Raw genomic sequence first — 27661 nt, forward strand, 5'->3', positions numbered from 1 at the left:
ACCAGAGGTGAGAACATCTTGCTTCTGTCAGTTAATTTACTGAGTGAAAGTAGTAGTACTATATGAGAAATAAACTAGCTTGGTAAAATTTGTGAATGTGAAGAAAACATGAACCATGGAATAAATTACATATTTGGTTTATAAGAAGCCTGTGAATGAGGTTCTTGTACTTGGTAAGCAGTAAAAAAGCAGCATATTGTTCAGAGAAGGAATGTATTTTGAGTAGCATACACATTTGAAAATGAAATAAGAATAATTGAATAACCTTTTTTGTAAGGAAATATAATACATATACATCAGTTAAGTAAAGGAAAAAGATTATGCACTTATATGCACACACTACTATAAGTGTGAATTCTATAACATATATGAGTTATACTGCTAATAGCAAGACATTTTCAAATTCTGAACTTTGTATTTCTTCCTTCTTTTCTATTTTCCTCCTACTGCTATCTCTCATGCTGTTCCTCTATTTAGTCATTTGCTTAATTTTCTTCTCTCGACCCTTTCTAACTACACACACAGACAAACAAATGTGCATGCATACCCATAACCCCATATCCCAACTGTCTCCTTTACCTTGTATACAAAGCATGAAGAAACCAACTACCGACAGGAACCCTAACAGTAAGATCACTAATTGACTAGACTAGTGGGTGGCTTTCAAACTTCTGAACATGTATCCCTAAAACAAAACTGAAAAAAAAAATATGTAGACTTTGTGCCAGTTATCAATTTGTTACCTTTCACCTAAAAATCCATCTTCCTTTTGCTCTGCTAAAATGGAGCTGGGCCCTTGAAAATATCTTTTCCTTGTCAATTAGCATGATGCTAAGCTTTGCCCATAGAGGACACAGAAGAGAGGCTACTGAAGGAAAACATTTTTCCTTCCAGATTTGAGTATGCTTGCTCAACAGGCTCCTTCAGTGCATGCAGCTTCTTGAACATCTGAATCCTGAAGCACATAGAGCTTCTCCACTTCTAGGCAGCTCTTGCACTGTGGCTGGGTTCTCCAATGATAGGCTCCTATAGTGTCTCCTACATCCAACTCCTTCAAGGTACCCAGCTTCTCCAACACCTGATTCCTGCACAGCAAACAGCTTCTCCATCATCTGGCCTTTTTAGCATACATGGCTTCCCAAGAGCCCAGCTGCTGCAGCACAAGCAGCGTCTACAGTGCCAGGATCCTGCCATGCCAGATGCTCTTTTCAATTCACAGCAATCAGCAGCACCTAGCTCCCCCTAGCTCTCCTCTCAGCTGGGGTTTTATAACGAACTGCCTCCACTGAGACATCTTGCTGCCAACAGCTTTCCCCAGAACCCTAGAGGACAGATAACCAGCAAATTCCAGAAGGTGGATTTCCAGAAAGTTCCAGAGGCTTCCAGCAAGTTGTACCCTCATGGCACATTAAAGACTTTTCTGACATTTAGTAAATATAGACTCATCCAGATTTCAGTTCTTGGGAAATAAAAGTGGGGATATGGGGCAGGAAGGAGAAGGAGGTTTTTCCTTGGGTTATCACAGCACCAGGAGTCATGTTTACCATTCCTGCTAATACATGTTTTCTCATATATTTTAAGTTAACAGCTAAATGTCTTATCATTAATTTAAATAACTACAAAAGATGAATTTTCTGTTGTTTTGCATATCATATGCATGTTCATTTTTGCCAACACTTGAGAGCTACATATATAGATTATTTAATGAACAGAGAAGTCCAATTATGAAGTAATTTGCAAACCAGTCCTCACTGACAAATTAATCAAATCAGACTTATTTTCTGTCCAAAAGTGGGTAGAAAATAAGCCTGAAAATATGTGTATCATGGGCATGGTGATACCCACCTGTAAATCCAGCGGCTCAGGAGGCTGAGCAGGAGAATCACAAGTTCAAAGCAAGCCTCATCAACTTAGCAAAGCCCTAAGCATCTTAGTCTCAAAATTTTTTAAAAAAATTTTTTTAATTATTTATAAAATAAAAATAAATAAAAGGGCTGGGTTTGTGGCTCAGTGGTTAAGCACACCTGGATTCAATCCCTGGTACCCAAAAGAGAAAGAAAATGGATAGACAGGCCACAGGTCACAGACAGAGGACCAGACAGGGAGGTAGACTGAGTTGTGCCAGGAGCCTTGCCAAGACAAAATACTATTTCAATATTTTTACCAATGCTTTTTTATCTTGCTTTTTTGGGTCTCTCCTTCAGAAGTAATGCTTTCCTGAAGCATTATTTTACTTAATGCATTAGAGATCATACCGAAGGACAATAAATCATCATAATATCTGAGACATAATATCTGACATCTTTCATGAAAAGGGAGAAAGATGATCTTGATAGAAGACATAGGAAGGAAGAAGCAGCAGACCACAGGCTCTTAGATACATCAGTTTTAGGAAACACACATACAGAAGTTGAGAATCAGAAAATAGATTCCCTCAAAATTGTCCATGCCCTAGGGCTCCTGGAGAGCCTTGTGGGTACTTAGGGCACACATTCTCTAGTCTGAAGACTGATGCAACAGACCAATGAGTTACTCCATCTCCAGAAAAGGAAAGAGCAGGGAATCTTCCCCCAAATAGATAAGAAACCAAGATAGGAGAAGCAAACAAACTTCATAGAAAAGATGTAGGATAAAAATAATTAAACTATATTGCTTAAAAATTTATAAAATAAAAGATTTCATTCCAAGATTGCTAAAGGAAATCAAGGCATTGTCACACCGAATGTGAAACCTGATTCCTACCAGTACCTATGTTTGGATAAGAGTCCTACTTTTAGGATTCGTGATTCAAAATCTCACATTGGGGGCTGGGGATGTGGTTCAAGCGGTAGCGCCATCGCCTGGCATGCGTGCAGCCGGGGTTCGATCCTCAGCACCACATACAAAGATGTTGTGTCCGCCGAAAACTAAAACATAAATATTAAAAATTCTCTCTCTCTCTCTTTAAAAAAAAAAAATCTCACATGGGTTAAATCCTTCACTTATAGTGGTTCTGCTTCTTATTTTAAAAGGTAAGTTTTCCTTAGATACAATACGTTAGTGAATCACATGATAGTGAAAGAGATGGAGGATCTTAAAAAAGCAAAAGGGACGTAGCCAATTATTACCATTTGAGGTATTAACAAGTTTAACATGGCTCAGCAACTATCTTCAGTGTTATATCAATTATTTTAACACAAGCTAAAGGTGTTGAAATATAAGGACCTGTGTTTTCTGAAAGGAAATGGGTGACAATTTGAAGGGCCAGTTTTTTACATGAATAATAAATACGTAAGAATTCAGAACAGATTCTGAACCAACACTAACGTGAAATGAGGTTTTCGCAATTTAAGAAAAGTTCAAGGAAACTACTATTTCCTGTTACTTCTGGAAAATCTGTAAATGCTAGTGTTTTAAAAGAGAAACATTTATGGAGAGATATAAAGTGTGTTTTACATGCTACAAGTATCAAATTCTTGTTTATTCATTTCCCCTAAGAAACTTTGCAATTCTGTTTTAAATACATGACATTTACTCTCAAGTAAGCTTTCTTTTTATTTCCCCAAATTAGCCACCCCATGGAGAAATTAGGGCTTCTAGGATTTTCTCCATCTATATAAATAAATTTTTGGTAAAGATTTTCTTTTCTTGAATAAGATCTATACTCTCCAGAATGCACTGTCTGAATTAACCATTTTGTTCAAAAAGTCTATGTGATCTCCATTTTATGGTAAACTGTTGGGATCTTTAAAGATTTTTAAATCAATGCAAAAATGGCTAACCTCATATTTATATAATTTGTTTATCTGTGTATAAGTATCCTTAATACTTCTCAGGTTACTTTCAGTACAGGTATTCTCTTTATCGAAGAAGTATAAATAGTCTACTTGGTAGTTATTATTATATCTGAAAGATGTACATGAAGACCTTTCAATATAGTCCAATAAATAAATTTAGGGACATCACTTGAAAATAGAAAAAAAATCAATAAACATAAAAATTCAATAAACATACATTTCTATGTTCACCAAAATCTCTTTCACAGCTCTCTTATACACAATAATTACTGAGATGAATAAGTTAATGTTGGATACTTTAAAAATCTAAATAGTGAAAAATCTGTCTATCACACTAGTAATTTACCATGAAAGTCAATATTTTGTTTTGTGGGAGGTAAACAGACATAGAAAAAGATAAAAGTAAAAAAAAAAATAGTAATGGAAAGATTCCAAGGTGAACAAGCAATAACTAGTTTGTTGCCATCTGTGACATGCCCATACCTACAGGTTGTTAATATACTTACTTGAATAACGGAGTTCCACAAACAATACATTTATATATTCCAGGATCTTTGTGATGTGTGTATTCTCCTTCAAAGGCACTGATAAATAATAAACAGATCATCAAAAAATTAAGCAAAGCTAGCATTATTTCTTATAGAACATGTATGCTTAAAATACATTTCTCTAATAAATCTTTCAAGGGCTTTTTGTCCTAAAATGAGAACAGACCCAACATATGGAAATCTGAACAATACTAATATATTTCAAACCCATATAATAAAATGTACATATAACTACTCCAAACTAGTGCAGGTTAAATAAAAAAATCAAGTCATCTAGTTATGTAATGCTTAGAAGATTTTTTCCAATTAAAAAAAGCCTATAGTTTGATTCACAAAAAAAAAAAAACATTATTACATAAGATTTTTGCTACTCTACAGTGTCCAAGAGTATACCAGAAAATGCAGAAAGGTCTGAGACTTCAAGTGGAAGGAGCCTTATTTTTTGGTTTGAAAAGGAATATTGCAGCTTTAAGGGAATATTTTTCTAAGTTAACAATCTTAAAGGCTAGGAGGTCATTCAGCTAATACAAATCAGCTGTGCTAGCCCAACAAAAAGTCTATGTGCTCTGCAGCTTGTTTTTATTATCCTTTCACCCTCTTTATGAGGTCCAATTTTTTTTATAAACAGAATTTTTAAGAATGACCTAATCTCTGGTTGTTTGTGTGCATTAAATCATTTTGCTAGTCATGCACACAACAGGACGGGTAGAAGTCCTCCAGAGTTGAGTCCCAAGTCCACCACTAGATCATTGTACAGTGAGGGTGGACTTTGTCAGATTCAACATTTGGTAAATTCAGTAAACAGTAGATACTGTGACAGGAAGAGAGTGTTGCCTATTAACAAGGATCCCATGTGTGGTAAAGAGCTCTTTCAGTTCATGAATGAAAACAAGAAGTTACATCATTAATAAATCTGGATCATAGGTAAGTTACGGCCTTATGCCAGGCTCCATGGTATAAATTAGACAACAAAATCATTGGACCTTGGCAAGTTACTTTTGAGCTAGAATCAGCTGAGAGAGACTTTATTCACTAAAAACAGTCTTGGAAGTGAACAAACTCTTTTTTCAGGACTTAGGGCGAACTTCCAAGGACCAAAGCCATGTGAGGGCAGTTATTGAAAATTTTTGACATTCCAACCACAAATGAGCCAATAAATACTTTCTCCACATGTGCTTCAAAAAGAAATTGGAGTGGGGTAGAAAGGAACTAAATTATGCTACCTTCTTTTTGCAGCCAAAACGTCTATACTTACAATGGCCACCTTCAAAATTTCGGCATCCTGGCATGGCTCCATGTCCTCATGGTTTTGCTTACTGTGATGTCTTCCCAAAAAATATACCTAAATCGCTATTACTTCCACACATTTTGTAGTAAACTAAAAACAGGCCCTTAACAAAAGCCCATGACTTTACATAAGATACAGTACTCATTAAATGGAGGAAAGAACAAATAAAACTTAGTCTTAACCTAAACAATGACATTTTCAAATGTAGACTTTAGCAAATAAGTAGAGAACTCTTTAAATTAATTGGCAAGGAAGAGGATTCAAAGGAGGAGATGAAGAAAACTAGCTCTTGCTTAATGACTTTTTATTACAGCTCACCTTACCTTTCAGTCCCTTTCTCCTGAGTGACATGGTACTGCAGGGGTGTTAGCCGCTTCCTCAGCTCCTGCTGGGAAAAGACCACCTTACAGTTCTTTTTATCCCTACATGACCCTGGAAAGAGAGAGGATATGGGAGAAGGAGGCTTTTTAGCTTGAATCCTAAATAATTGCTTTGGCTGGACGCCATAGCACAGCTTCTACAGTCACTTGTCAATGACCAGACCAGTCCCTGGTGCACTAGAAAATCTTACCTGAACTGCAGCTGATTATTTCTCTAAGTTTAAAAAGAATGTTTCTTAAGATCCAAGTGATTCCACTGGAGTAGTGACAATGTGCTACAGCAAAAGCTTCTAGCATGTGATACTAAAACTTATTGAACATTCACAAGATGGTGCTACATCCTTTGTTTCCCAGTACCCTGAAACTCCTTTTTAAAAAAGGATTTCAGCTGGGCTAGGGATGTAACTCAGTGGTAGCATATGGGAGGCCCTGAATTTAATCTTCAGCACCATAAAAAGAAAAAAAAAGTCAAGACACAGTCTATTTACAATTATTCACACTGTATGTTTAAGATGATGGGCATATTAAGTTAACCATAACCCTCCATTAAATAATTCTGCAGCTTGATAGAATAGCTTAAAACCATCCTCAATTCCAATTCTGAATGATTTAACTACCATCCTTCTTATTTTTCTGTGAACCCTGAAGATTTATTTTTATACAACCAGGAATTGTTTTTCTCTATGATTCCATCAGATTCTTCTCTAGGTTCTGTAGAGTCCTTAGAAATAAACATTTCTTTAAAGACATTTAAACAGGCAATAAGAAACTTTCAACAGACAACATAATGCGTTTATACTAATGCAGATTCAATAAGTTCCAAAGAAAGAGTGAGAAAAACAGGGACGGAGAAAGACAAAGGTAAAGTGAATGCGATTTTTGCAAAGTATCTCTAGGAAGACTTCACTAAGTGTATTTGATAGTGAAATACTTCTATTAATGTGACCCTATTAACAATAGCAGCTTTTATTTCACTCTGTATAGACTGCAGTAAAATGTTCAGAAAACACCCATTTACATGTAGTATTTTATTTTACCTGCACAAGTGACTGAAAAGAAATACAGCTCCAGGACAGAGCAGCCATTACTCACTGTAAGAAAGCTGTTTTTCTTTGCCTTCCGTCGTAATGGGAAAGAAGCTGCCAATTGTCCTAAAGGTAAAGATGTCATAGAATGTTTTGAAGGTTCTAAAAGGAAGTTTGCTTTGTTTCCTCAATGTTAAATTCAATTTCTTTTGAAATATAAAGAAATATGATTTAGTAGTGGGAATGCTTTCTACTTCTTTTACTCTCAAGGTCCGTAATGTCATAGAATGTGAGAGCATTGAAGTTAAACTTGAAAAAATTAACCAGTTACCCTGATTGTGGGATTGAAGGAGGGTATCAGCTTCCAGAATCAAGGCCACCAAGACACAGTGGCTGATTCTCTATCAAAAAATGCAGAGGCAGGAAAAGAGCAAATAGCTGAATAGAAAGGTAAGCATGAGTGTAGGCCTGCGGCTATCAACAGCTCTTCTGCTGACCTTCCATGAGGTACCCTGGCCCTTCCCAGCCTGGAAAGAGCCACAGAACAGCTGGCACATCACAAATGGCAGCTGGGTATCTCATCTCACTGGGCCCCATTTTACACTAGGCTTTGTCCAAAACCCTACTACTTGAATTTTTACTATTGTCTAAGGGGTAAACAGAAATGTCTGTTCTGTCAGAACAAGCCTCTCAATGGCCTGAATGAAGAACAGCTCTTTCTTAAATAATCAGTTGACCATGGATAGCTGGGTTTCCCCTCAATCACCATAGCTCTCTTAAAAGTTACTTTGTTTGTTTGTTTGTTGGAAAGGTTGTATCTTTGTTAATTCTGTCAAAAAAAAACATTAATTACAAACTTAACATGACAAAATATCTTGGTTAGAATCATTCTTTCCAATGGCATAGATAATTAAACTCCAAACCACTAGAATTAAACAATTCTGTCCAAAATATTTTTGTTAATATATGTTCATTCATACAAAAAGGCCAATTGTGTTCCCAAAGTTGAGAGAACTAAGCTACCCATCTGTATGTCATTTAGTACAAGAGAAGCAACTGCAGGTTTAAATTACATGGTATTGGATTGCAATTTCCTAACATTGGATGCTTTTCTGCTTTTTTACCTTGAGTCATTTACTAAGGAGTGTTCATAAAAAGTAGCTTAAAGCACAGATGCTTGCAAATCGTTTAGACAAAGATGTTTCTCTCTTTTTCATTCCCCCCTCTCTCAAAAATCTCACTTTTCTGAAGAAAAAGAATAAAACTGTTGGTCAGTATTGATGAACCATGTCAAGTATTTGTATAACAGGGGAAAAAAAGGTGAAATTGAAAACATCTGATTGAAGTAAATAATACAAACATAAAAGCTTTACTGGTGAATGAAGGGTATTGAAGAGACTTTATTTCATAGATTAGAAATTACTTTTGATCTAAACATTCTTAAAAACAGATTGTTTTCTACTATGAACCATCTCATTAACTGTGCTACAGAGACCTCGTTTGAATGGCAAGCTTTGAAAGAGTGCTGCTGTACTCCTTTGTTAGTCTCCGTCTTATTTAGGAGGGGAATAAAGATTTCATTCCAGCTTTCTTTGTTTGTCTTTCAAGAACCACTAAAGCAGTATTCACACAAATTTTGTAGGAATGTGCCCTATGTCATAGCCTACAAATTATTTGGTTTTGGTGCACTTAAAGGTCATCTTCCAAATTAGCAAAATTTTCCTACATCCTGGCTTTTCAACCTTAAATATAAATATTGTTTCCTAATTGTAAGTGAGGTATGTTCTCTAAGAAATGCTAGTGATTATTTAAAATTGTCAAACTTTATACCTTTTCTACTCTTTGGTCATACTATGTTCTCAAAATAATTAGACTTTTAAAGAATACCTAATAGTGAGAGGAAGTATATATATTTCATAAATAATTATTATGATTTTACATCAAACAACTCATTGAGAAGTTTATCATATTTTATAAATGCCTTGCCATGTAGTTTAATAACAATAATATAACACTTGGACAATTGAAAGCTACACTATTTCATTAGCTCTTCTAGCATAACCCAAAACCCAAAATTGGCATACATAAACACAGAAAAACTTCCCTTTTGTCTCTCTCTGATTTTCCTTCCCCCATCAGACTCACTTTCCTGAAGTCATATGGTGCCACTGTTAATTTTAAAGATATCATTTCATTTTGAAATTCTAGAGTAATTCATTGGATGGTTTCCCTTTACTATCTTCACTTAGGTACTGTAATTTTCTTATTACACAGGGTAATTTAACATTAGTATTATACAACATCTGTTCAATGACCTCTAAATTGGCTTAGAAGTATGTTAGGGAAAGACATTTCCCTTTATTTAAATGTTTAATAGTATATTTTGAAGGCACAAGTGAGTGAGTGCGCATACATAGCAACACAGGAATATTTGAGGAGTTAATATCGTCCCTTTGGTATCTAATAATAACCCATTCCTTACAGAGTAAACTTGGCATAGAGCAAATCTATCTGGCACCCAAACCAGAGGTATTTATTCACTGAAATATGCCCAAAGTCTCTTTTACTTTGTTCAATGTTGTTGCCTTAAAGCAAAACTGTTTTTCTTTTCAATGTTAAGCTCTTGCTATAAGTAGAAATAAACTTAAAGCAGTAGTTCACTTCTGCTTCTGCTGCTTCTGAACAATGAGACCTTAGACCAGTCAACTGCTCTGACTACATGCTATCACCCTCATACCTGTTCTAAGGACCACAGCAAACAGCATACACAAAACTCAGTCTGACTAAATGCAATATCACATTATCATTCTGAATGCAGCAAATTCTGAAGTTAAAATTGAATTTTACAAGGTAGCTAAGTGAGGTATTTCCATGTGTTTCAATATTTTATGAGTAATTAATTTTTATGTAATTACAACAGACGGGTATTTTCCCCAGAAGGTATCCTCAAGAAAATGCTAAAAATAGGAAGTGAAGGAAGAAAGTAAAATTAAAACTTGATTTCTACTATGTGTCAAACACATTTCCAAGCACATAGAAGATAGCTGCCATGCCCATTTTACAGATACAGAAACTGATACTCATAAAGTATAGATCTCAACTTACTAAGCAGACAACTCAACTGAAGCTCAGAGCTGTTTGACTGCAAAGCCCAAAGTCATTGTGTTTTCTGTCAGGAAAAATTAAGTAACAACATTCTTTTTTCTCAAGTTATACAATAACTTTCAGTTTAAAAAAAAAACTATCACTAACAACTGAAGATAATGAGGGGTTAAGTAAGAATCACTGCATCACATCCGGAAGAGTAAATATATTTGTCATTAGCCAATGTCTGCTCTCCCTATATTCACTCTTTAACACAGGGTCAGAGACAAGGTTCGTAGAGGATTCTCACAGAGTCTATAAAATGTTAAAAGGCTTTTCAACTTCCTGTTAAGAAGTAAATCAGATCTGCTACCTAAAAATGCTTAGAGCACTTTTAAGTCATAAATTTTATATTTCAGTGTGAAAAGAAAACAAAACTTAAAGATCCTATAATTTTAAGTTTGGTACAAGGATCAGAAGAAGTCAAATTATTAAATTTTTTTCCAAAATAATGAGTAAGAATAAAAATATCATGTTTTTCTTTGAATTTACTACGTTAAAACAGTAAAGTTCAAGTTGAAATAGTTTACTATTAGTTGAAATACAGCTTATTGCTGTATTTAAAGGTAGTATAAAATTATACTTTAATTTTCACTATAAATTTTAATTTTTAATTAGTTATTAGTCTGACATATTGGAAAACTGAACAAACTTGATAGTATTAGACTTGATAGTATTAGAATTGCTAAAAAGGTAGGAATTTATAAAGTACAAATCTAATCCACTTTCAAAATTAAACAAAATATATACCACGAACTATTATTCTGTGTGTGTGTGTGTGTGTGTGTGTGTGCACATGCGTGCCCGCATTTGCATTCTAGTAATTCAATAGAGGCCTTAAGAAAACTACTGCAAAGCTTAGGGGGAATAAAGGTTCCCTATTTGTAGAAATATACCCAATTGTTCTCATTCTTCTGTTGGAATAGACATATAGGAAAAACATTCATTTATGATGTCAAGACACTGTTTCAGGCCTCTGATTTGCACAAAATTAGGGCTGCAGAGCTTACTTGGAAGCCCATTGATCCAGAACTTTTTATTATCTAAGTTATAAAAATGTTGAATATTTATAGAGTTCCAGGTACTATGTTAAGTAAAACATATTCATTTTATTCATTAATTACTTATTGAGTACCTACTATGCTGACATTAATCTGATGCATCAGTATACACCGGAGAATAAAATAAAGATCCTGCTTTCATGGAGCTCCCATTCTGAGAGGGGTAGGAAAGACAGACAAAACACAATGAAAATAAGTAAGTAAATTATGTAGGCTTACATAATTTAAACCTTATACCTATAGTGGTAAGTATGCAGCAAGGAAAAAAGGAAACCTGGAGCAGAGCAAGGAAAATGGAAAGTGCTAGGAGTAAGCATTCTAATGTTAGAGTGGTAAAGGTAGTTCTTCCTAAAAAGGTGACACTTGAACAAAGTCCTGAAGGAGAAGAGAAAGCTGGCTGTGCTGATATCTGGAAAGAGCTTTTCAAACACTCAGAGGAAGTGGCCAACCCAAGAGATGAAAACACTAAGATGTTAAACACCATTGGCAGAGGAAGAGACAGGTCACTTGAATGCAAGTACAAAACCCTGAATATAAACACAGTAGATAAGCAACAATTCAAACATGCAAAGAATGTATTTTTAAATGAGAAAATTTACAAATACATATCTTAATATGGACCTTAACTAACATTACTTTTTTTAGTTCCAAGAGAATTCGTAGTAACATCTTTTTAGCAAAGTGCTATACTCAAAAGAGCTCTCATAATTATCTGGCTGAACTCTGAATCTATAATCATCGTGCAGACTCTGTTAATTTGTATTGTCTACTTAATGCCATGCTATATTTAGACTAAAGACCATCATTCCCAATCTGGAGTCATGTGTAAGAGGATACTCAACAGATATTTTTTGGTGATGAAATCTGGATGAGCACAGAGAATAAAAAACTTTGGCCAAACAGTGTTGTTCCCCTTCTGAAACATTAAGTCACCTCTTCCAAGTAATCCTCTAGGTAACAGCAGAGAACATCCATAACTAAGAAAACTATAAAATTAGTACCTCAACTGAGTTTCTGTTTGTTTAAAGACATTCTTAATTTGTACATTTAGGATCAGATCAATTTCATCTGTACTCCAAGCCCTAAATAAAACATACTGAAGATAAAAGTACAAATCTTAGGAGTCAAATAGCAAACAGTTGTTTCTTTTAAAGGAAGATTTCTTTTTCCTTTTCTGAATGTGCGAAAAAAAATTACATCTTAGATTGCATAATAATAATCACATTTCATACCTTCTCACTGTTTTTCTTTTACTTCACATAAAATAATTCTACACATCAGTTTTAGTTATATTTTACTTATGCATGCACAGAGTTCTAATTAACATCAATGGATATGGTAACCATGCCAAGGCAACATACCATTTTAAATTTCTTGAATTAAACAATACCATATGTCTTAAAGGTGCATAGCTGAATGATAAAATTGGTCTTCCGGTTTCCTTACTGAAGGCATGAATTGATCAACTCAGAAGACATTTCAAGAAAGTTTTCCTTCCAAGCCTACATACCCTACCCTACGTACCCTGTTAACTTTGCCCCTACCACCAACTTTAGCATTAGTGTATTTACTAGGCAAGGCATTATTTGCATGAGAATATACAGTACTGTGCAATCATCCTGAAACATCTTCAGTTGTTTCTACTTCATTTTGCCAAACACACTGTAAATTCCTTGAAGATAAAAACTGTTCAGGCAGGGCACAATGGCACACACCTGTGATCCCAGAAGCTAGGGGGGCTGAGATAGGTGGATCATAAGTTCAAAGCCAGCCTCAGCAATTTAGCAAGGCCTTAAGCAACTTAGCAAGACTCTGCATCTAAATTAAAAAAAAAAAAAGGTGGGGGCTGAGGACGTGGCTCAGTGGTTGAGTGCCCTTGGGTTTAATCCCTGGTACAAAAAAAAAGTGTTCAGCTTAATATTAATATTCATACTTCCTACAACTATTTATTAACATCTACAGTGAGATAAGAGTGTGTGATGAGCATTGTAAAATTTAAAAATAAATAAAGTTCCTGGATGAGAAACTCATACACACACTAGCAGGAGAGATAAAAACAATTACTCTTGATGTGAAGTCTGTAGTAAAGGTATGTGCCAGATTTTGCATAAAAAGAGTTAACAAAAAGAGGATGTTAATACTCTTAAACTTTGCCCACCTAGATTGGCCATGTCCAGTTATAACTAGAATAAAGAAATTCAAATATTTGTAGAAACAGCATCTACAGTGCCAGAGTGCAGGAGAAGATCCAAATAGAGAAAGAACTTCATCAGGAGAAGCTGATGGATAGGCTGTGATCAAATGTGTACAAGTCAAAGTGGTAAGTATCCTATCCCAGTGAAAGGTATACAAATAGTTTTTTCATGTAAGCTTTATCAGCTAATTTAAAGAAAAAAAAACAGAATAAAATGTGGATTCATCTTCGAATGAGGAAAAATTGAGATTCTGAGAAATAAGGGAGTTTTAAAATTCAGGGGGAAAATATGCAAATGTTTTCTGTGAGTCAGCAGAGTAAATAATTTTTCCACAGTATCTGAAGCTTATTAGTATGACTTAAATTTCCAGACTAAATATAGTAAAATCTCATGTACGAAGTTGCATGATTTTCTTGAAAGGAAGCAATGAGCAGTTTACCACTTCATTCATTCTGATACAATAGTCATTAATAATTCACCTGAATGACTGTAAGATAGAAGCCACATTTTACATTTCTATATCTTCCTTGCATGTTACAAATTTTTAATTGTTGAACTCATGTATAGTAGTCATTTTATCAACATTGTTTAAGTACCAAAAAGAATTAAAGAGTACTTTATCAATTCTTCAAAATTTAACGCAAATACTGGGGGCATGATTTTCATGTTAATGTGGACCATGAAGCTTAGAGAAAAATGTTAGACGTGGGTTTGATCCAAAAAGAATTTTCTTACTTGCAAAGCTATGAGTAAAGAGAAAAATTTTAAAGGCACTGCCATCATCAAGTGACAATAATGGAAGAGAGAGTCATTTAACTTCAATTCCATCTGATTGCATGTGAAATGTCTGACAAAGTTGGAATTCCCTGTTTTTAATTTTTTTTTTAAAGTTTGGGTCTTCACTAGAACATCATAGCCCATACAGGGAAAAAAAATTAAAAACAGACAGACTCATTTCCATTCTACATTTCACATGCAATCAAAAAGATCTGCAAATAAAAAAGGTCTCTCTCCCATTCTCCTTCTTCCCCTTGGGGAGCATAGATTGCTAGGAAGATGAGAGGTAACCACTCACAAAAAGGAAGAAAAGGAGCCCTCTCTTAAATTATAATGCAGAATTTTATTTAAATACAACATTAAATATTGAAAAGAAAATAAAATTGGCATTATCTAAAAACCCAGTTTTACATATTTCCAAAACCTCATGCTGGCCCACATCAAATTTCAAATCCAAATGAAGCATAATGAACAAAAAACAAGTCTGCAATTGCCACTCAATGAATAGCTAAATTTGAATCTATATAATCCAAAGAAACCTGAGATATTCTGGAGGGAAAAAAGTCAAAAATTTTATATTTTTCTTTTTCACCCAGGTAAGTTAAGAAAAGGTACAGGTTTCCCCTGAATTATTTAATATCTCCTTCAGGGACAGTACTCATATATTTTAGTCATCTTGTATTCCCAACACTTAGCAATGTGCCTGGGCAAGGGAAAGGACAAAAACTATATATGTATTGTATTTGCTTATTCAACTCTCCATTTTAATTATTTTTATTTAAATCTTCCTAAAAGACATTTCCTAAATGGCATGTTTGGCTATGTTTCTTAGAACTTAGTTTAAAAATTACAATGATAACATTTGCTTAATTAATCAGTAAAGTTTTTTAAAAGAATGAATAATAATATGGTTTAAAAAACTTTCCCTTTATTACTACTCTGATCCTTTATTGCCTTTCTAGAGTTCCACATTTACATTTTTTTTAAAATTTTGCCTAATAATCCACTAATTCTCTGGATTTAAGACTATGAGATTACCTGATCCATCACTCCCCCAAAAGAATTTTGTTAAACACTGGCTCTGAAAACAATGCTAACTGGCAGTTTGTCTTGGGGAGTGAGAAGGGGACTGGGAAAATCTAGGTTACATGGGTTTCTTTTATTTACTTTCTTTCTTTCCCCGGCCCCCTGGTACCAGGGATATTTAATCACTGAGCTACATCCCCAATCCTTAGCAAGGGTCTTGCTAAATTGATTGGAGCTTCACTAAGTTGCTGCGGTTGGCCTCAAACTTGCAATCCTCCTACCTCAGCCTCTCAGTCATTGTGATAACATGCATGTGCCACCATGCCTGGAAATTACATGGGTTTCTTGATGCAGACCTTCTCAGAGACTTTATTATGTTGATGTCTACCACTAAATACATGATATTTTGACTCACCATTAACTTTATGTTCCATTATAAAAGGGAAAAAATGCCAAACTATGATATATCCTTATCACAATTATTTTTAGGCTGATTATCAAAATGGTAGACTATAAAAAGGTAAAACTTATAATTTATAAAATATTATAGTATGCAGTTTTTCAATTTGATGAAGAAATTTGTTTTACAGAGTAACTAGTGTAACTAATATTCCTCATATTATAATTTGGGAAATAACAGATTTCTAATCCAAACCCCTCAAGAGGAAATTAAGACCCAAAGAAGTTGACTGACATGGTCATATACCTGATTAATGTGAGCCAGGATCTCTTGTCTGGAGTTTTCCTCCATTGATTATTCATTCATTACATTCCTTTCTTGAACCATGTTTTGTTGTATATTAATATACCCTCTATTTCTAACCCATCAGCCTGTAGCCCATTCCCACTTCATCCTCCTAACTTACACTCATCCCACTTCCTGCTAAGTATATCTATGCATTCCTTCAATATCCTGTCATTGTGTGAAATCCTATTCCAAGAAGTGTATCATTCATTTGAGGCAGAAAGAAACACAGTGTCTCCACAGTGAAATAAAAGAGAAAGTGTTTTTATAAAAACTCATTAACTATTGTATGTAACTCCTTTTATCCAATAATAGATAATAAAATATGGATCTACAATGGCCATGTTTCTCACCAGAACGTGCATTCCTTAAGAAAAGATTATATTACTTGGCAATGTGGCAATATTTTGATACTGATACTTATTCAAGATAATGATACTTATTCACAGCAATTCATTAATCCAACACATACTTACTGAACACCTATTATGTGACACAGATAATTCCAATTGTTGAGATATAGCAGTGAACTAAACAGATGAAAATTTCTGCCATTCTGAGTTTATTTTGCAGTAACCAAGAATTTTCTGTAAAAGAAAATGCTTTTGCCTAATCAACCCATCCCCTTTCCCAGACTTATTTGATGTCCCTTCCCCCCCCCCACCCACACACACTATTTTCTTCTCCCTTACAATAAGGAATTAAGATTCCAAATAACAAATTTTGGGGAAATTCCGGCTAATGTAACCAGAGAATCATACCTAATTGTAAAAGACTTAACCATGTTATATAATTCTTCATTTACAGATGAAGAATAGGGGAAAAAGGTGAAAAAAACAAACAACTCTTGGGGCCAGAAAGCAAGTTGGTAGTAGAAACAAATTAGTAAATTTACAGAATATACTTCTAATCTGTTTCTTCATCAATACAATAATAAGATGGTAAAAGCTGTGAAACTTGCTGTAATGTTATCTAAAATTGCACAAGAAATATTGCAAGCTAGGCATGGTGGCACATCCTTTAATCCAAGCAACTTAGGGGGCTTTGGGAAGGGGAATCCCAAGCTCCAGGCTAGTCTCAGCAATTTAGCAAAGCCCTAAACAACTTAGTGAGACCCTATCTCAAAAATAAAAAATAAAAAGGGCTGGAGATGTAGCTCCTTGGTTCAATCACCAGAACAAACATATATAATATTAATCAAATGAGATGTAATATGAATAGCTTTATCATTTTGAATCAACATACATTTCTACAATTAAAAACCCTTAGAAAACTATAATTATTCTAGATTTTCTTTGTTTGCTTAAAATTAAAATAATCTAATGATTTAAGTTAATATCCCATTCTTTGTTTGCAATTATGTGGTTGAACATGATAAATATGTTTACTTTTGAGGGAAATGCCTGGCATAAAAGTTACTGAGTAAATTTAAACTGTATAAATGTATAGCTCTTACTAATCAACTAAATAACTGATATTTTCTTCACATCATGTTTTTTTAAATAACATAACATATATTTTTAAATAACTAATACCAGTGCAAGCATGCTAAATGGGAAAAACAACTTAAGGAACTTAAATAAGTAAAATTGGTATTTTAAATATTCAAATAAATAATTAATTTCAAATACAAAAGCACAAAAAGTAATTAGAGATAATTTGCCATTGCATTTCAACAAATCTATTTAGAAGAATTTTAAATGAAAATGTATGTAGCAAAAGCAATCATGAGTAATTCAATCTCCAAATAAAATGTTCAGTTTGAAACTATAAACTACGAAAGACTGATAATAAAAATTCATCAAGCATCCACCATCAATATTAGTCTTTGTAAACTGTCCTTTATGGCTCATTCTTTCATTAAACTTGCGTTTGTTGAGATCAAAAGACTTCATTTTAATAAATTCTTCTATGATCTATTAGGTAACATTATTATGAATATGTTGAGATAAAATGTAATTACCTATGTGAATTCTTCAGAGTACAAATTTTCTAGATATTCTAATGCTATAGAATTGTTTTAGAGCTAACAATGTTATATTCTTTCCAGTCATTGTTAATTAACTGCTGAATTTCTCAAACAAAACTAAGATTTAATTGTTTTGTTCAGCCTATTTTAACTCTGTTGCTAGCAGATATTGGTTTGTCTTTTATGATTACTAATGAATAATACGAAGAATGTATTTGAAATTGAAAATTTTAACAAAATTCACATTTAAGAAACCATATGCCCAACACCTTATTTATACAGATGTATTATTCTAGAACAATTTAGCCTTGACTAATATGCATTATCCACAAATAGTTTTTGAAACTCTTTTGGTAATTAGATGCTGCACAGCACTCTTCAATGTTAACTAAAACTTTACCACATCATTAAGCTAGTAAAAGATTTTTTAGAAAAAATATAGCTATATCAGAATATATTCATTAATGAACATTTTAAATATAATTTTTATAATTTTTCTTAGTGTCAAAAATATTTTCATTCATGCAAAAATGATTCATGCTTAACAGTCAACATGTTAAACTAATAACATTTTTTAAATTCTATAAAAATTTAAAACAGCAAAAAGAATGTGAAATTTTCTTTAATATTTGGGTGGTCTGCTGAAGAAAATTTAGCTGCATATAAAAACTATAAATTACTGTTAAATCAGCTGTTTGGATACAAGATAAGTTAATTTATTAAAACTTGTTTTAGTTTATAGAAGGTCTACACATGAAAGACAATTTCAATGAGAGGTCCAAGCAACAAAGGGCATCAGAATCCTACTGAAAATGGAAAAAGGTTTTCACTTCACAAATATTGTTTGAACATAATAAGAAGAAAAAGTTGTAATTTGTAAATCCATGTGTTCTTAATTGGATGTTCTTTACATACTTTCTAAGTTTTCACAATGTACCTAATGCTATCAGTTAAGTATCTATGCTAGGAAAGAATGTAAAACTAGTGCCATCTACTGGAAAGAGTGGATATCATTCCAACAACTAATTGCAAATTATGTTGTGAATTATGAGTTGGAATTTGTATGGTTTTATTAATTATTTGTTTTTGTTTTTTAAAAAGTCCTCCACAAAGCATTTTTAATGTAGTTAAACAGGTTAGGTAAGAAGAATTCGGAGGACTGATGAAATTGGAGAACAGAGGGCATTCAGGGAGTGAATTCTATTGGTGACACCAACACAGAAATCAGAAATAATGCATTCTGAACAGAATTTTCCTTTGATTTCTTATGTACCTGATAAAATAGGGTTTCTACGGCATGCAGTTTGTGGATGTAAATGAATGGACATCATTACCCTAAGTACATGTATGAAGACATGAATGGTGTGAATATACTTTGTATACAACCAGAGATATGAAAAATTGTGCTCTACATGTGTAATATGAATTGCAATGCATTCTGCTATCATACATAACAAATTAGAATAAAAAATTTAAAAAAATAAAAATAGAATTTCTAAACTCAATTCAAAGAACACTTTCTGAAGAGTTTCAGAAGATCTAATTTTTTAAAACTTCAAATTGTTTGGAAATTTGAGTTTAGGGATGTTTAGAGGTGTGTGTGTGTGTGTGTGTGTGTGTGTGTGTGTGTGTGTGTTTATTCCTCCCCTCACCCTAGCTCTTACCAAGAACTAAGGGGGTAGTTAATATTTTTATGACCCAAAAAGTTTGTTAACAATTAATATAAAAAGTTAATCTATCCAGGAAGTGAACAGCATGCTGCTGAGGTGATTTTTTTTTCTTTTTAGGGATAAATACATCAGTTGCTTTGAATGAACTCTCACCAGCTCAGAGTGAAGAAATAGTACTTTTTAACCATGGATGCTGCTTTAATGCATACCTATAGTGTTTCCTCTTTAAAAATGGAGACTTTAAAAGACAAAAAAATACTAATTTTCTCAAAAAAAGTAATCAAAAAATCAGAGTTCTTAATTCTCAGAGTAAATATAAGAGGCACTATTCATCTCCTCAGTTGATACACCACCAAAATTCAAACTGTTTGAGAGAAAAACTAAAAGCAATTTTGGATAATATACACTGTATTTGTGTTACTATCTTTTTGTTATATGTTTTACTACAATGTGGTTTATATCTAAGACATCCCCTATGTGGAATTAATACAATAAAGTGAGAAAAGAGAAATTATTTTTGACAATAAATTTAACAGCAAGCTAAACTATGAACTTTACTTTTAATCTTTTCTTATAAAGGAATCTCAAATAAATTTGTACTCTGTTAAAATTATGACTTCACCTATATGTAAACTTTCCAAATGTTTACTTATGCATTTAACAAATATTTATTAAGTGCCAGGCATTGTGCTAAGTTCTGAAGCCATAAGCTTGTGATTCATAGAGTTCTACTTATACAGATGGTATTATATGACTTTCAAACACCATTTGCAAAATATCTCTTAAAGATGTCTAAGTTATCCATTAGAAGATCATGATATAATATCTTTATAAACTACATAACAGCCATGTGGTTCTTCAATTCACTGGAGACAGTTAAATACGCCCCTGAAGTCAAGGAAGAATCACAACCATATATTATGTGCTTGATGTTAGAGAAAAAGTATAATTTATCACTATAATTAGTACTATTTAGGCAAACACCCTCACTTGGCTGAAAAATTCTATAATATCTAGCCTACAATTACTCTTAATTTTTATCTAGCATTAAAACTATGTATAAAACTGTGCTTCCTAATCCCTCCTCAGATAATGGTTCAATCTTAATTTAGTGGTCAGGAATTCTAATGTTCAAATGGAAAATATTTCTATCCTCCCACCACCAACTAGAATACTTTTCTATAAGTTTGCAACACTAATTAGTAGTGAGTTTTAACATTTAATTAACCTATGACCAAAAGTTGAAACAAATAGCAGCTAATAAAATCACAGAATTTCAGATCTGAGCATACTATATAATTTTAAAGATCTAGAGGTTTACTGATTTGTTCAAGGTCACACAAGTTAATGACAGAGCCATGGTTAGAGTTTTCTGACTCCTCTTCCAGTGCTCTTTTTTAATACTTAAAGAAACTGTTAGAGGAAATTAAGAAATTCTGAGAGAAAAAAATTACCTTTAATGACAAACATAAGTGAACCATAACTCAGATGCATTTAATAAGCTCTAAATTAAAATTATACTTTATTAAAAAATAGAAAAGGAAGTCAAAGCTCAAAAATGATGTATCACTCTTCTGGGATATGGCCTTCATGCAGGTCAATCCAGTTATAATCAACTTTAAGAGCCTGTTGCAATTATTTTTTAGTTCTGGAATTATTTCATATTGAATAATACTCAAAATTAGTAGGATAATGGCTAGGGAACAAAAATCTTTTTGATTTACAGAGATTTCTGTTGCAATCAGTTTTAACCAGGGAACAGTAAATTAAAGCAAGGCTTCAAACTTTCACCTTAATTTCCTATATCTCTAGTGTTGTCCTCTTCCTTCCTTACCTGTACAAAATAATAAAAACTAGAATTCTCATTTCATTTTATATTTCAAGGTTGAAATAGTTTCTATTACTGTTGAACTTAGTTTCTTTACCATTTCTATATACCTAAAAGTAAAATCTTATTACAGAAATAAACAATAAAGATTAATGTAGACACTAAAAGACTAACTTTCCTAACACTTGAAAAATTAAATTAAGTGGCACTTAAATGATTAAGTAATTATGAAACACTATTTTATACAGTTCATTTGCCATCTTAAAATGGGTGTATAAGGCCTAGATAAGAATGATAACAGTTTCTTTGGGTTTTCATCAGTACTGGGTAATAAGAATGACAGAATGTATTATTATATATTTATAGGACTCAAATTCTGGTTCAGCAGGATATATAAGTAAAATAAAGAGTTCAAAACAACAGACTGAGGTGGTTATTTCTTCAAACATAAAGTATATTTGTGGTTTCTATTTAAGTAAAAGTAGTTAAATATGGTGTAATTTTAAATGTTTTTAAAAGCATATTGTGCTGGAAAAGTAAAAACCTATATGGATACAGATGCATGGATTTCCACAGTGAACCTAGTAAAGACATAGATGGTGCCTACTTCATGCCAGCCAGTGTGCTAAGCACTTTTTACAACCCAAACTTTTTAATTCTCCACAGCTATCCTTTCAGGTGGGTATTATTATCCTTGTCTTACAAACAACTGAGCTAAAGTACACAGCCAGTGAGAGAAAAGCCAGATCTCAAGCCCTGTCAGTCTGAATCTAGAATGTGTATGCTTAGGCACTGCACTGTAATGGTTACCTCTTAAAAATTGTCAGCTTTGTTGAATTTAACTCTGAATTATTTTGTTATCAAAACTTAAAGATATTTATATTTCAATTAAACAATTTCACCATGAAATACATTAATTCCATGACTGTCACATCTCAAGGAATATACTGTTATTAAGTTGTTTCTGTTAATATTTGCCCTCCTCTGTGTACAGCACATCCCATGTTACAGGAACTTTCCTGGGTGCTTTTACCCATGGGTTTCTTGTTTCCCCAAAGTGAACATAACATAGAGCAATGGAAAAGTTCCATTCGGCACAGGTACTACAGTGGTTAAGGTACTGTTTCCAGCTCATATACAATGCAACAGACAAAGCTAATGCATCACCTTTCTTTTCAAACCTACTACCAAGACCACTAAATTCAGAATCTCAGCTCTTCCTGACACCATCCAGCCTCAAACTCCTCCAATATACTGTATGGTGGGAGTGCAGGTAATATGGGGCCAATGCAGATACTGAGAAGAGTGGTGGGGGCTTCCATGGTTTAAGCTGCATTAGTCACCATAAATAGACACACACAAAAAAAACTACTTTAAACAAGTTACTTGCTATTCAGATATAACCTCAAGACAAATGCCTTATCTTCCCCTTCCAATTAGCGGCCATTCAGCCCCTCTCAAAAACACCTGGAAAACCAGCACTGACCTTTCCCCACACTAAAACAGTCTTTTTAAATACAAAAGGAAGTCATATTATTCTCTGTCTATTCCCCAAAATTTAAATTCCTTAGAACATCATCTATAGCTCTTCATGATTTGGCTTCCTGTCCTTCCTCATCTTTTGTACTTCCCCTTCCCCTCCTAAACTTCCTATAGTAAATAACCCATATTTTCTGAACACATATTGTTCTTTCAGGCCTTCATGTTTTACCCATGCTACACAGTATGTTAGAGATATCCTGAACCCTCACTGGCCACAGGGCTAAGGACAGTTAGCCCTGTCCTTAGGGCTAACTCACAGTCTGAGATTCAGCTCAAGTAGAACCTTTCTTGAACTTCAGAAACCTTACCTCCCTTCCAAAATTTCTTCCCCTAAAAAGCTAGGCCCATCCACCTCTGGATTCCCACAATACCCCAGGCATAAATACTTCTATTTTCAAACCTTTCAAAAGTCCTCACACACTTCAATCACTACTTCGAACTCTTTGAAAGAAACTGGCTTTATCTTGTATATCCTTGTATCCTCAGTGCTTAACACAATGTCTGGCACTCATAGTTAAAACTCAATAAATATTTAACAAGTTAGAATCAGATTCTCTATCCAATGTAGTAATAGAGATACTCATTAATGTAAATGTAAATTATAATAATATTAAAAATAAAATATTTGGTTTTCATAATAAAATTAAAGTATTAAACTTATACGCACATAGGAAATTTTGGACTTTCATACTTTATTGTTTTAAATGCTCAAAATCACATTTTTAAAAAGTACAGTGGTTCTAATTTAAGAATCAACTGACACAGCTATTTTACTTCTGTTTATTTGGTAATTATTAAGTAGAGTATATTTTATTTTAAACTACAACAAATGTATATTATGCCAAAGTTGGTCATTTAATTTTTTTTCCCTAAAGGATGCCCACATGTAACACGGAAAGTGTTTTCATTATCCTTTAACAAGATGAATGTCTTATTTTGTATGATTTGGGGCATTTTCTCACTGAGCTTCTGCCTCTTATGAACATTATGATTTGCAGATGTGTAGTGTGCAAAGAACAGGAAGATATCATGAAATTTTAGTGATGATTGTATACTGGACAAAGAAACTGGACAGTGTTTCCAAGAGCTGAAGAATTATGGAAATGAATGCCACTCAAGTAGAGTGGTGATTTATAACCAATTTCCGTGTTCAAATTAGGACTCAAATAAAAGAAAAGGAAATTTAGTAAAGCAAGGTGGTGTATCATTTCCTGCAGCAGAAACACCCACACAGACCAGTGCCCTCACTATGTACAGTACAACAAGCAGCAACCTGAGGGAAGCCCACAGGCTCGCAGGGCCACTGGCTGGCTCTTTGTCACCAAATGCAGCAGGTTGAATGCAGACATCACTGTAATATCTTCACCAACAAAACGAGAGGCAAAGAACAGGGGCAAGAGCTGAGTAAGAGAAAAAAAAAACAAAACAAAAAAAACAAATTAACACAACACGTATGTTAAACACATTCATTGAACAATTTATAATTATGATTTTATCTGGAACTGAACATACATACACACACAGTGCTAATAAACTTCAAATGTCTATTTTTCAGACAGTGAGCTTATTTTCCACCCAGGCTTATTTATATCTAATGAATAAAATACACACCATATAATAGCAGTGTAATCTGCAAACACATTTTGCAAGAAGTTGAAGTTTTAAATAGTTGAAAGGAATTAGGTTTAGTGAGTTCATAACATGTGACAGGAACTGTCTGGAGCCTAATGTGTATACATTGTATCATATAATTCTTACAATAAACCTAGGAAGTAGGTTTTACCCTCCTAGTACATATGTGAGAAACCTAGGCTCAAAGGTCCAAAGGCACAAACCAAATAACCAGTGGAAAAAGGATTAGAAAACCTTGTTACATCTGACTGCAAAGCCATATTCTTGCTTTATACCATGCTGCCTTTTCCCAGCAATTATTTGCAAGCCTCCCTTCCTGGAGAAGACTGTAAAATATTGTGAACTTAAGAGACTTCTTTTGTTAGAGTTTCATTTTTTAAAAATAGAATCAAAAAACCTAAGGGGAACTAAGAGAATTCACAGCAGAAACCGAGTTAAGTTAGAATAAAACATGAACAAGAATTTTCATTCTATTTTATGATAAATTCTAAATAAATTTCTGTGAAAAAACACTCGAGACCTAGTATTAAAAAGGCTAAAAATATTTTTCTAAAGTCTTTGGAAATGAATCATGTGGAATAATCTCAAAACCATAAGAATATTAAGCTTCAGAGAACAGTTCAGTTCTTAGGATTTTTGTGAAAGTTTTAAACAATATTGTAATTGGTAAAGATTAACTTCAAATGAAAATGGAAAAGTGCTATATTAATATAAACTTCTTATTGTTATTTAAAATTAGTATTTTAATTAGCTTTAACTACCAAATGTCCAAAAATGGTTATAAAATTAATGTCTTGTTCATTTCCTGACCACCATGTCCATTCCCCTTCCACCCACCCACCCCCAATCCACCCACAAATAAAAACCTGTTCCTGGACTTTTCTGACCAACTTCAAGAACAAACACATAATAAACAGTAATGTATTTTATCAAATCACTCTGGAGTATATCTGACAGAAATCTGCTTGTATTAACATGCCTGAACTCTGACTTCTCCAAACTAAACTCACTACGAAACTAAAACATTTTTGTGTTACCAACTGGAGACAAAGGAGAGGAAGAGGGAAGGTAAGTATCACAATGCACAGCCTGAAAGAACCATTAAACATAAATAAACATGTCATTTTCACGAGTGACTGCAGAGCAGGAGAAAGAGAGCATGCCTTTGGAGCAGACTACTGACTAATAAAAGATCAAAGGTCTATACCTCCCAACACTATAAATAAAATGTATTTTTTTCCATGAGACCCTTCTCTGCTAGGAATAAAGTGTTCACGGTAAATGTAATTACTTAGCAAAGCTGTAGCCTCATTGTGCTCTCACAGCTGACCATAAAACGTCTTCCTATTCTGTTTCATCAACCGCTCGCTGTACCAGGCAGCCTGGGTGCCTACCGATCACTGTGGCCATCTGGCTTGTGTCAAAGCCAGCACACAGGAAGAAAGGCAGTGATGTCACTCTGCAGGTCAGGCAAAGAACAAAGATGCATTCTGCAATTAAAAGCTGAGGGCCGCAAATACCCAGGACCCTCCACCATGATATGACTGGGTGATTTAATGTTCTGACTTCACTGCCTTTTTTTTTCTACCCAAATAGCCAGAGCTCCATCTAGTGGCAAATTAGTTTTGCCCAGTTTTTTAATAGATGAAGAAAGTGTTAAATTAGCATCAACAAACTGGAGCAACTAAAGTGACTACTTTTAGAGCAGCTTAGATTTTTTTATACTTAAGAATGTAAAAAGCACAATCTGTCACAGTGTTCTTCATTGTTAAATCCTACAATGAATGCATTTCATAAATTAGGATTTGATACAACCCTAATTGTTTCAATGTTCACAGGATAGGAGAAGAAGCAGATAAGTTTACAAAATACATAAAGTGGTATTACTCACACACTACCCTGAAAATATGTAGCTGAGATGTAAAGAGAAAATCAGTTCTAAAGAATATGTACACACATCTGGATGCCTTGGTTACATCAAACCCATAATCTTATACTTGCACACACACACACACACACACAAAAAAAAAAAAAAAACAGTAAATGTGGCTCAAGCATGTGACATCAGGAGCAAATGTTCTCCAGAATAGAAAAAGTAACACTTTTATGCTGAAATATTTCAACAAAATTATTTTTAAGTTAATGTTTCCACCTAATTATGTTTATAGAAATAAAATATTTTTGTCAAAATACATCTAAAGTACATAATATGATTGTGTGAAAGATGGGTTTGTGTGAACTATGGAGCCAGACTGTCAATGTTTCAATATTGACCTTGGACAAGTTAGCTTTCCCTCACAGTGCCTCAGTTTCTTCAACTCTAAGATAACCATTAAGTAAATTATTCAGTTAAAAATTCCTAGAACAACTCCTGGAACATAGTATATGCTCAGGAAATGTTAGTTGCTACTATTATTATTTAAATATGTTAGATATTTGCTAAATTTAAATTACATGAATTCAAAAATTCTAACAGTCCATTTATATACCTAACCATATTGAGAGATAGCAGATCATTCTCCAAAGAATCCTATTTAGGCCAGAAAAGTTACTATTCATTCTTCCATAGTAAAGTATTCTAAATAAAACCACAGGATAAAGAAATCCTAAAGATAACAGTTAACTAAGCACTGACAGGTGCCAGGTAGTATTCTAAGCACTTCACATTCATCAGCTTTTTTAATGTTCACAGCCTTAGACATAATACCATTTTTTTTCCATTTTAGCTATAGAGACTGAAGCTTAGGAAGGTTCAGTACTTTGCTTAAGGTCTTAAAGTTAGGAAGGGAAACAGACCCTAAGTAACTGGGTAATGTAATTGGCATATTTGAACCTAGGCCATATAGTTCTGGGGTCAGTGCTCTTGACCATTACACAACTGAAAAGGAAAAGCTTTAGGAATACCAACCCATTCTGCATACTCTGATTCTATGTTTCTCTGCTAGATAGTGTGGCTGATAATCAACATGTAATAAGAAAACATAATTCAAGATTATTTGAGAATCTTCTCACTGAGAGGAAAAAGTAGGGAATTAAGTAAAAAGTCTGAGATGCT

General features: G+C 33.7%; 1 protein-coding gene across 3 annotated transcripts in view; it reads right to left on the reverse strand.

Moving 5' to 3' along the window:
* The window catches only part of Msrb3 (methionine sulfoxide reductase B3), a 156716-nt gene that overhangs the window by 103601 nt on the left and 25454 nt on the right, over positions 1–27661 (reverse strand). For 2 of the 3 annotated variants that reach the window (XM_026386608.2, XM_026386610.2), the window contains exons 2-4: positions 24248–24374; positions 5936–6044; positions 4283–4360 (exon numbers count right to left, since the gene is read on the reverse strand). In XM_026386608.2, coding sequence (XP_026242393.1) covers positions 4283–4360; positions 5936–6044; positions 24248–24323 — 263 coding nt within the window. In that variant the 5' untranslated portion in view covers positions 24324–24374. The remainder of the gene's footprint in view (positions 1–4282; positions 4361–5935; positions 6045–24247; positions 24375–27661) is intronic. The other variant, XM_026386607.2, reaches the window with a different exon arrangement.

Source organism: Urocitellus parryii, chromosome 5, assembly GCF_045843805.1.
Source record: "Urocitellus parryii isolate mUroPar1 chromosome 5, mUroPar1.hap1, whole genome shotgun sequence".
NCBI classification, from domain to species: domain Eukaryota; kingdom Metazoa; phylum Chordata; class Mammalia; order Rodentia; family Sciuridae; genus Urocitellus; species Urocitellus parryii.